Source organism: Microcebus murinus, chromosome 5, assembly GCF_040939455.1.
Source record: "Microcebus murinus isolate Inina chromosome 5, M.murinus_Inina_mat1.0, whole genome shotgun sequence".
NCBI classification, from domain to species: domain Eukaryota; kingdom Metazoa; phylum Chordata; class Mammalia; order Primates; family Cheirogaleidae; genus Microcebus; species Microcebus murinus.
Window position 1 is genome coordinate 66,775,305 of NC_134108.1, and position 12,036 is coordinate 66,787,340.

Here is a 12,036-nt window from a genome sequence, read left to right on the forward strand (position 1 = left end):
TGTGTCAGTGCAACAGATTAGTGAGAATAGAACTATATCGATAAACAATTGAATTTTTATGAAGGTACCAAGGCAATTTCAATGAGGAAAGGATTCTTTTTTAAACAAATGGTGCTAGATTGGTTTGATATCGATCTGCCAGTGAACCTAGTCCTTTGCTTAATACCATATAAATAAATAAGCCTTATGGGAGTCATATACCTAAACATAAGAGCCTAAACTATAAAATTTCTTCAAGAAAACATAATGGAAAATTATAAAGATTTTAGATTAGAAAAAGATTCCTTAAATAGGTTAGAAAAAGCACAAATTATATAATTTCAAAATGGATAATTTTGACTGCATTAACATAAAAAATCTTTACTCCTATTAATACTTCTTTTTTTTTTTTTTTTTTTTGAGACAGAGTCTCACTTTGTTGCCCAGGCTAGAGTGAGTGCCGTGGCGTCAGCCTAGCTCACAGCAACCTCAAACTCCTGGGCTCGAGTGATCCTTCTGCCTCAGCCTCCCAGGTAGCTGGGACTACAGGCATGCGCCACCATGCCCGGCTAATTTTTTTATATATATATCAGTTGGCCAATTAATTTCTTTCTATTTATAGTAGAGACGGGGTCTCGCTCTTGCTCAGGCTGGTTTTGAACTCCTGACCTTGAGCAATCCGCCCGCCTCGGCCTCCCAAGAGCTAGGATTACAGGCGTGAGCCACAGCGCCCGGCCCTATTAATACTTCTTAACGAAGAAGTTGCTAAGCAAATGAAAAGGAAAGCCAAAGACTTGTAGAAAATATTTCCAGTACATATATGAACCAAGACTATTTATCTAGAATATATAAGCAACTTTTACAAGTCAGTAATGAGTCAAATAGCTCAATAAAAAGAGTAGTAAAAGATTTGAACAGATACTTCACCAAAGTGTTCTTCTGAAAGTACCTCATAGAAGACCACCTTACTACTAAAACAGACATGCATACATGTCTTTGGTAAGAAAAGGAGAACGGTCGTCAATGAGAAAGTAGATGTATTTGGCCTCATTGTTGCTTGAAGATAAAAATTATATCTGGAAAATAAGTAGTAATTTTGCTTAATAAAAAGTATAATGTTTCATAAATTGTATATTTATTTTTAGCTTTTTTAAAACTATTATCAATCATCATTTTAATTTACTTTAGAAATATAAACCTGGTCGATGTGATGATATTTTGAAGTGGAAGCCTCCCAGTCTGAATTCTGTGGATTTTCGTCTAAAAATAACAAGAATTGGAGGAGAAGGGTAAGTATATACTTTTGTTTCTCATGATTTGGGTATGAAATAATAATGTCTATATAAGGCTTCATTGTTTACTGGATATCTTACATATGCTTTTCAATACTTAAAAAAATTTTTACAGTATACTTTACATATATATGTGTGTGTGTGTGTGTGTGTGTGTATATATATATATATATACACCCACATCTATCTCATTTTCACAGATTATTTTACCTATAACAGCTAACATTTTGTAGAATCTTTCAAACTTTACCAATTTTAGTCTTGAAACCCCCCTTCTAAAAAGAGAATACAGATATTAATAATATCAAAGTGAACTTTATTAAATTGTAAAAGTCAAAATAGATTTTACTCAAAAATAATCCTGTGAAATGAATTATAAATGTAAACTATGATCATTGATATTATAATTAAATGTATTGAAATGTATCTTTTTTACTTAGAAAGAAATGACTTCATATGTGCATTTATATAGCAAACATTTATCCATTCTTTTGTTGGGTAGGGTTTTAATTGTTAACTTTCATTTATATTCATATTGTTCATTAAGTGCTAATTTTTTCATTTATTGATTAATCTTTTATGACTTTATTTGGTTATTTTAGATTAAAGATGCTTTAGCATGAACATTTTCATTATTTTTCTAAAGGCTTGTTTTTTTTACTTCGTTCCACAAGTTTTTAAGTCCTCTTATCCAAGTAGATATATTATAACAAAGTAAGAAATGATGAATGAAGGAAATCATAAAGTAAATAAGATAATGCTAGCAAAGAAATTAAAATTTATCAATGTATGCTGTGAAGTTATTTTTACTCGTCAAAGGTAAAACACAGGTATTCTTTTGTGTAGCTAATGGAATGAAGGAAATATTATTAGGAGGAGTCCAGACTCTGTAAGATTAAAAGTAGTCTCTTAAAGATTGTGCATTCTTAAAGAAAAGAAACTGTACATTGAATCCTAAATAAAGAAGTGGGTTTAATAAAGCATATGGTTATTAGTTTTCAAAAAATAGAGTATTTATTATTTGATGACTTGGGATATACAAAAAAAAATGAGTGTTTAGTATTTTACATTTCTAAATGTTTGTAAATTAGTTAGCCATTGGAACTTAATGGAAAAAAATTGTTAGAACAATTATCTAGGGACCCCAAATAGAGCTCTGTATTGGTCTAATTTTGATGCAAGCATAGATGCATTTTAAGCTATAGGAAAATGTGGAATACATGCACAAACACACATATAAATGATTTTTTGGGTAGTTTCCAAAAGTATTATTTCTCTTATCTAAATGTTGGATAAATATTGATAAACATAATACATTCAAGATTATTCTTCCTGTGAAAATATCTGGTGTATAGATATTCTTGGTTGCCAGTTAACTGTGGAACTATACATCAATAATCATGCAAGCTGGTTGTAGGCTTGATATGTTCTTCTGGAAGTGTCTTATAGAACACTACCTTACTATTCAAACAGTGGAGGCTGAGGAATCAATTCTGGTGGGATCAAACTTTTTTTTTTTAAAGACACAGATAAATATATTTCTTTGGAAAATAAGACTTCAAGTATGAAATAAAATTTGTTAAATTGCTGTGTTACTAATCTTCTATTTTGCTTAATGCTGTATTTATACTATTTGATTAAAGAGCATAAGCCTTTGTATGTTTTTCTTGATTCTTTCATTGAGATTTGAAAAATCATTTAGCTTTGCCTTTTACAGATCATAATTTTTAGTAGTAGTAGTTAAAAATAGCATATCCATTTCTCTAGTAGCAAAAGATTTTTTTCTTGCACTTGCCTATTGTAATTAAATATAGCAAAATGTAATTCAGTTCAATAGTTTATTATCCCACTTTTGCTTTTATTCTTAGTGTGTTTTAAATATATTTTGTTCTTTAAAAATTTTACCTATTTGTATGTCTTCTTACAAAAAAATTGAATTACTTTTGATTCTAGTACCTCTTTAAAACACATCAAAATGCCACTGTTTAAGGTGATTTTGAGATAGGAATATGCAAGTTACATCAGTATAGGTACATAATTTATGTAACATGGGTATAGGGTACCAGTTTAAAAAAAATGATATTTAATATTAAATATACTATATTAACTATTCAGTTAGCCAGAGTAATATGGTTTTGTTAATCTAAAGAATGTTATGCATTACAACAATTTTCACTAAATAAATGAGCTTATATCTAACGGTTACCAGCAACTCACTATGTTAGAGAGCACTGTAAGAAATATGCCTGTAAGTGTGAAAGGAGAGTGCCATGTCTCTGAATCATAAGCGTGGACTAGTGAAGTGGGACTAAACTAGTAAAACACCATAAGATGCACTACTTTCTTTTTTTTGATTACACTTCCATATATTTCTACAAAGCTTAAAATGGAGTGGAATGTCTTGAAAGGTATAATATAAATAACAGTCTTTGAAAATGTCTGCAGTGATTTATTGTTATTATTTTTTAATTATGTCTTAGGCTTTCTAGATACGGTTTTGAGTCTCACTCAGCTGCTATAATAAAGTGGTAATAGTATAGATTTCTGTTAGATGGAAATTTGATACAAATAGAAAAACCTATTCTTTTTGTTGAATGCCCTATTGATGGCAATTAAAATCTGAACTTTGCTCTTTTCATTCCCTATTACTTTGGAAAATTTGAAATATATTAACTTAACATTGATTTATCATGACCTAACATAACTTTTGTATATCTTAGCAATTTATATTGTATTGCGTTTTATAGACATACAATATAGATTTTTCATCCAAGAGCTATTCATTATTTTTTAAATATTGTGACTTTATATTAACTAATCTGCAATCGAAAGCCACGGTCAATTCAAAAGCTAGAATTACAGAGGTAGTCTGTACTCTGGAATTTGTAAACTCTTAAGTACAATGTCAGTGACTTATGCTGAGTGATATTCACTTATTATTTGTATAGCATAGTATTTTAGAGCACAGATTCTAGAGCCAGACTACCTGCGTTGAAATCACCTTACTAACTGTGTGATTCTGAGCACATTACTTTTTTCTGTGCCTCAGGTTTTTCAACAATAAAATAGGAATTTGCCTAATAAGACTTTTATAAGGATTAAATGAGCAAATAATATATTTAAAGTATTTAGAACCGAACCTGGCACGTGGTAAGCATTAAATGTTTGCTATTATTTTGTTGTTTTACTAAAAATAAATTTAAAAGTCTATATTTCCTTCTTGCCACTGCTACAGTTCTGCCTGTTACTTGCTGCACAGTTTAAGTCCAGCTCTCTGTGTGACTCGTTTCCTGTTTGATTCCAATCCCTGTTAACTTTTCTGTTTTAAAGTGTATATATTTTTTAACTTATTTGTGTAATTAATCATAAACTGTTAAACATCTAGAGAGCAAGAACCCATCAAAATCACATAACTTTTACTTACAGAGTTTTTTGTAACAAGTCTCTTACAATAACCTTGGCAGTATGTATAGTGGTGTTAAGAACATGAGTTCCAACCAAGACTGCTCAGAACCAAATTCCAGTTCTGCTACTTACTTGCTATATGTGGTCTTGGTACTTAATCTGGCTCAGCATCCTCATCTGTAAAATGTCCACAATGATGGTGCTTATCATGTAGATTTGTTGTGAAGATTTATTCATGCTTGATAGTTAATTGCAGGGGCGAACAAAGTAAATATGAGTCTGCTCTTGTGGATTTTACAAGGTAGTGGGCTAAAACGCAAAAATAATACTGCTTTAAGAGGTTTTGTGAGAATTCAGTGATGCATGTAAATTTAGGCCAAAACTCAATAAATGTTTACTTTTTAATAACTATTTTGATTGTTATGGTTATTAATTTAACCTCAGGAAAATGTATGGTTGTCATGGATTACAAACATACCCTGTATTATCAAGTAAAAATAAAAGTGCTCTGAATGAAGAAACCACACATTTCTGTGAAAATATAAATTTTTTTTCTCCTCCTAACAAAAAATACATTTTTAAACAACAGTGAAATTTAAATTTTCATCTATCATGTTGCAGATATCAGTAATGCCCCTTTGATTAGGGTGTGAGCAAATAGGCACTCTCAGTAAGGTGTTTGGTAGGAATGCAAATTGATAAAACTCTTCTAGTAAGCAATAAGGTAGTTTATATATCCTGAGAAAATATGCTTCAATTTTTATGAAAGGAGAGATCTTAATTGTCTTCTACACAGTTGTATTCCTAGTACATAGCATGGTGGCTCATATGTAGTAGGTAATCCAGAGATATTAATGGTGGAATGTATATATAAGCAGAAATACAAAAAAGTGTATATAAGAATTTTTTAGAAGCATCATTTAAAATAGTGAAAAATTGGGAATATTCATTGTCTTTTTTACTGTAAAAGTGTGTTTGTAAAATACAGTTGCATACATGTATCTTCCTATGTGTGTTTCTAGTAAAGTTGCTAATAGCATTATAAAAATCTTAGCTAGAAGCTGTGGCTCATGCCTGTAATCCTAGCTCTCTGGGTGGCTGAGGTGGGAGGATTGCCTGAGGTCAGAAGTTTGAGATGAGCCTGAGCAAGAGTGGGATCCCATCTTTACAAAAAATAGAAAAATTAGCTGGGTATTATGGCACAGGCTTGTAGTCCCAGCTACTCAGGAGGCTGAGGCACGGTAATCACTTGAGCCCAGGAGTTTGAGGTTACAGTGAGCTGTGATGATACCACTGCATTCTAGCTGGGGTGATAGAGTGACACTCTGTCTGCCTCCAAATATATATATATATATTTTTTGTGTGTGTGTGTGTGTGTGTGTATCAGTATCTGTGTGTGTGTGTGTGTGTGTGTGTGTGTGTGTGTGTGTGTATCTAATAGTATCTTTTAAAAATTGGTCCGGTCTGTTGAGATACAAGATATTTTTTAGAGCTTTGAAATTGAACTGAGATCTAATATCCAACTTCATTGTTTCATTTCATATTCACACATAGTTGTGTGATGTTAATAGATGTATCAGTTTGGATCTAGCCAAAAACATAAACCACAGCAATTATTTTAACAGAATGAATTTTTTTTTTTATTTCGGCGTATTATGGGGGTACAGATTTTAAGGTTTCAATAAATGCCCATTTCCCCCCCTCCCCCCAAAAGTCTGAGTCTCCATCATGACCATCCCCTAGATGGTGCACATCTCACTCATTATGTATGTATATACCCGCCCCCCTCCCCCCTCCCACCTGCCCAATACCCTATTACTATAGTACCTATGTGTCCACTTAAGTGCTACTCAGTTAATACCAGTTTGCTGGAGAATATATCTGGTGCTTGTTTTTCCATTCTTGGGATACTTCACTTAGTAGTATGGGTTCTAGCTCTAACCAGGAAAATATAAGATGTGCTATATCACCATTGTTTCTTAGAGCTGACAGAATGAATTTAATATGAAGAATTATTGTCAGTTACTGAAGAACTGAAAAGGTTAAAAAGTCTTACAGAGGAAGTAAGCACTACAGGAAGCATCTACCATGCAGACAGCTGCAGGGACAAAGCAATGAAAGTGGATTATTAAAATTTACAGGAGTGAAGGGGGCTCTGCAGAGTTCATAGAAGGTTGCTGCCCAGTTGGTGTTCTTGCTTCAAGATCTTGGAGGAGGGATCCTGTGGTTTTATGTTCAGACATCTGAGGAAGGGGGCATACTAGCCAGCAGGTATTGGTGTTTCAGAGGAGCCCCAATGAAGTTGGTTGTATGGCTATAGAATAACTTCATTAAAACCAATTGGTACCAGTGGAATCAACTGCCACCCCTAAGGTAGAAAAACCTCCGCTACAAACAGGAAAAAACAGGTTTCTTCCTTCTCCTCCAGTCTTTTAGTCATCCAGTTCATCATAGGCAGCTTAGGTCATCACATGATTGCTTTACAAAATTAATCCTTCAGTCTTTATCAAGGCCCAGTAGTAATCCAGGATCTGTTTCTCAAAAGAATAATGATCTTTAGGAAATGGCATTGTTTTGCTCTAAAACCCTAAAGATTTGTGCTATAATTTTTCTATTGGGGCTTGTTGGAGGCTCCAGACAATTAATGTACTGGGTTATAATAAGACAGTTGATGTACTGAGCCACTTATACTACATCCTGGACTTGCTATAGAGCTTTCTCCTGCTCTGATCCCGACTTAAAAATGGTAGTCTAACAGGTTACTTGGTAAATAAGTTGGAGTTCTGCTCCAAAACCCACAGTGGTTGTTAAGCTTTGTGACTCCCTTTTTATTAGTAGATAGTGCAAATATAATAAATAACTTGTCTTTTACCTTGGAGAGGCTATCTTGACAGGCCTCAGACCATTAGATCTCTAGAAATCTTACTTAGGTGGTAGGCTCCTTAATTTTTTTGGGTTTTATCTCTTCTGTCTCACATGTCTCTTACTAAGATGGCTAAAGGACTTTATATAACACTTCCTCCTCATCAGTCTCAGTAAGCCTAAGGAAAAAGTCATCAGTATTGCTGATCAGTGGTTTGTTCTGTGTAATATCAAAATGACCACCGTCTCTGAAAAAATAAACACAATAGCAAGTTATTGGTGAGAATGTGGAGAAATTGGAACACTTTAACATTGATCTTGTGATTTTAAATTGATGTGGCCATTTTGGCAGACAGTTTGGTAGATTCTCAAAAAGTTTAAGGTAAGCTTACCATGTGACCCAGCAACTCCACTCTGAGTTATGTAACCAAGAGAAATGAAAACATGTGTCCACACGAAAACTTGTACATTAATCTTCTTAGCATTATTCGTAATAACCCAAAGTGGAAACAACCCAAATATCTGTCAGTTGACAAAGGGATAAATGTGCAAACAAAATAGCTCTTCTGTTCACCAGACTAGTGTAGTGGATCCTCCTAAGCAAAGGGACTCTAGAACTATGCCATCTGAATTTCATTTGCAGCTCTGCCACTGTCTACTCAAGTTACTTCATTTCTCTTCTGCTTGTATTTCTGTAACTCTATTTAGTGCCTACCTTTTGTGGGAATTTAATAAGGTAGTACATGCAAAACATTTAGATTGCTGCATGTTAAGTAACAAATGCTAAATATATATTTACTATTAGAAAAAAAGACCACTGTCTTTGTGGATTATACCATGAAAGCAGAAAGCAGAAGAACACTGTATTTTGGCTGTGAGATACACTGCTGCCTATGAGGTACACTGTTGGTCATGCCAGGCAAGGGCAATTAGTACCTCAAGTTGGTATAGAGACAAAAGTGTTTGCCAATTTATAGTTATGTATAAGATTTCAGAAACTGCGTTGATTTGTTTCATTAAAATGGCACATCTGGAGCAGAAGCTGCAATTGGTATTAATATAACAACTTGATTAAATTTGTGATAATCCACAGTCATTCTAAATCTTTGATGGTAGTACTAAACTCTGTATCCCCCTTGGTGGGGGTGCATTATTCTTTTTGATTTATTCTTCTGGTGGGGAGAGCAAGTTGCAAGGGCCTTTCATTTGTTGTTTCTTAGCATAATGATCCTTATCCCATGGGTCAGAGAGCCAATGTGGAAATTCTTTCAGTTGCTGAGTATTTCTCTTCGATGTGTATGTCCAGTAACTGGAATATAACCACAGATTGCATTTGTGGACATAGTGTCCCACTTACATTTACACCTGAGCCAGAAACCCACCTGCTCACCCTAAGCTCTGTGTTTTACTTACCATGATGGCATTCTGTGTCCTTGGCAATTAGTGTCTGTTTAAAGTGAATGTCTGGTAATCCCTGAGTGGTCTGGGTAGTCTTTTTTCCAAGGCCACTAGCAAATGTTGCTTGTCCTTTGAAATAACAGTTGGAAGATTTATAGCAAGGGTCAGCATATTTTTTCTGTGAAAAGCTGCATAGTAAATATTTTAGGTTAGGGTTTGTGATCCATGCAGTCTTTGTCTCAGCTATTCAACTCTGCTATTGTGGAGCAAAATCAAACATAGACAATATGTATATGAATGAGTATAGCTATTTTACAATGTAACTTTATTTACAAATGGCTGTATTACAATGAAACTTTATTTACAAAAACAGATGTCAGGCCAGATATGGCCTGTGGACCGTAGTTTGCTAGCCAGGTATTCATAGTCCTGTTATACTTGTGGTAGTGTTGGGGAGTCTTTTACGGGGATCTGGCCTCCCCTTTGTATTAAGAGGCTCAGGTTTATTGACCAGCTAAGATGTGTGTGTTTGAAATTGAAAAATGCTAGCTTAATAGCAAGCACAATAGAAAATGTAGACTCGACTACATGGTTCAGCTTTGCCTTCTATTGAAAAAGTCCTCTTAGTCTGCTGACTAGAGTAGTTTTTTTCCCTTTTGCTTAGATTAATTTGAAAAAGTAGAAACAGCGAGATGCAGTAGCTCAGGCCTTATAGTCCCAGCTACTCAGGAAGTTGAGGCAGAGGATTACATGAGCTCAGGAGTTGGGAGTCCAGTCTAGGCAACATAGTGAGATTGTGTGTCTTATAAAATAAAAAAGAATATACTGAAGAAAATGGTTATCGTGGTAAAATATTATTCCAAATGTTGAAAAAATGTTCTTCTTTTTTTAAAATTTGCAGTTTAATCAAGTAGATAACCTCCTGTTTAGACATGGGGCCTTGGTATGTTGTCTAGGCTAGAGTGCAGTGGCTATTCACTGGCACAATCATAGTGCACTACAACCTTGAACTCCTGGCTTCAAGCAATCCTCCAGCCTCAGCCTCTCCAGTAGCTGGGATTACAGGCATGTGCCACTGCACCTGGCCCCACAAAATGTTCTTGCAAAAGTCAGCAAGAATATAGCTAATAAAATGTATAGGGGACAAAGTCTCATTACTTTGCTGAGCAGAGCCTTTTTCTTTATTTTTCCCCCTCAGCCTCTATTTTGAAATGAAATGCTTAACTCTTTTATTTAAAAATTATTTTAAAGAAGTGAAATTGGAGATAAAAACACTAATATCATCAATATCATTATATAAAATGCTTAATAATGAAGCTATTTAGCATATAGCTGGTCATATTTTTTATGTATAACAATGGGTATTTTTATCATTTAGCAAATGGCTAATAATAACTGCTCTCTTATTTGGAAATACTTTCATCACCCAAACATTCTTTAAGATAAATACCTCTTTGGCTTTCAGTCTTTTGTGTGGGTACTACTCTCAGCATTCTTGATTATGTTTTATTTCCAGTGTTGCCTGGGGACGGAAGGAGGAGTTGTGGCTGACCTTTTTTCAGTTCCTCTGCCTGGCTTAGATATTAGATCTTAGATATTAGAAACTGCTAACTCAGTCATTTCATCCTCCCTACTTCCTACAGAAAATCTTTCCCTGGCCGCCCACCAAAAGTCAATATAATAATCAAAGTGTCTACAAGTAACTAGCAGGAAAAAAGGATGTGGTTTTAGAACTTCTGCTTATGACCTCACTAGAGTCAAATTACTGCTTTTCACTTGTTAATTTATGAAAATATTTATATGAACTTTTTTTCATCAATTGGTTCTTTGAAGTTTAATTTTCATATTTATTCTTTTTATACACTATTCTTTATATTGAGAACCTTTTGCTTGTGTCATTTGTTCTCAATTAATGTATGTTTTCCTTAATTGCAATTTCTCTGATACCTTTTATTTATGATATCAGAAGCTTGTTATCTGGTAGATATCTCTGGGAATATTGTATAGTAGTTAAATTTCTACTTTGAATCACATGGAAGATTATGGGAGGAAAACTAACCCAAGTAATTTAGGAATACACTGTTCAACTGTAGCCTCTCACACGGGGTGGCCTGGGGAGAACTGCAAACAAATCTCGAACTCATTTTTAGTAGATTTGTTTTTTGCAGTGTTATGGGTGTAGAAGTTCTAAACTATTTTAGAAGTGTTGTTATGGGATTGAACAAATGAGTATTAATGTTGGGAGTCAGCATTCTCAGTGAGGAAAGAGGAAGATACAAATATGAAATGGAGAATGGCAGTGAAGAACGCTGTAGGATAGATTCGAATTTTTAGAATAATCGAATATGTATATATGTACACACACATGCATGTATGTGTACGTATGCATAAACACATTTCCTAGCTGTGTCTACTGACAGGACCTAAAAGCAAAGACACCCTAGCAATAACGAGCACTTCTAACACCAAATATTGGTGTCTAATACCATTCCTCATTGAAAATAACCAGAGGTCCTCAGAGAAATGTTTTGTTCTAGGACTGGGTAGGAATAATGCAGGATAAACACAGAACATCTACTTATGCCAGGAAGTGGGAAAGTATACCGTTCATCCCCCCAGAAAGGGTATGTCAAAGATAAAGGAACCCACTAGAAGTGGTTTCCACTGGCCAAATTTGGGACAATGTCAGCACCTAAGGGCAATAATGAATTACATACATTGCTAAAAATGAGAATCCATTAGTTCATACTTATAATACTAAGAAGAAGTGGTTTAGCTTTTAGTAGAAATCTGATAAATGTGGAAGGAGTCTTAGAGTTGGAAAGTTATTTTGCCACCATCATAGTAAAGATTGGCGCAAGCAGGAATAATCAATGGATGCTGAGCCTAGGAGAGAAATTTTTATTATAAGCAGGATATTATCATGGTTGTAAATGTCTTTCTCTAGATAGCTTATAACTTGCAAGGGGAAAAAATAGTAACTAGGCAGTTGAGAAATTGAACAACCCCTGACTGGCTTATCAAAATTATCATCAACAGTAATGATAAAATGGACATTATGTGTTTCAGTTACCTAGTATTTTGTTTATGGATATCTAGA

General features: G+C 34.1%; 1 protein-coding gene across 2 annotated transcripts in view; it reads left to right on the top strand.

The window, feature by feature from the left end:
- RNGTT (RNA guanylyltransferase and 5'-phosphatase) overlaps positions 1-12,036 on the top strand; it is a 269,902-nt gene that overhangs the window by 151,852 nt on the left and 106,014 nt on the right. For both annotated transcript variants that reach the window (XM_012750902.3, XM_076003118.1), the window contains exon 13: positions 1,168-1,268. In XM_012750902.3, the coding sequence (XP_012606356.1) occupies positions 1,168-1,268 (101 nt within the window). The remainder of the gene's footprint in view (positions 1-1,167; positions 1,269-12,036) is intronic.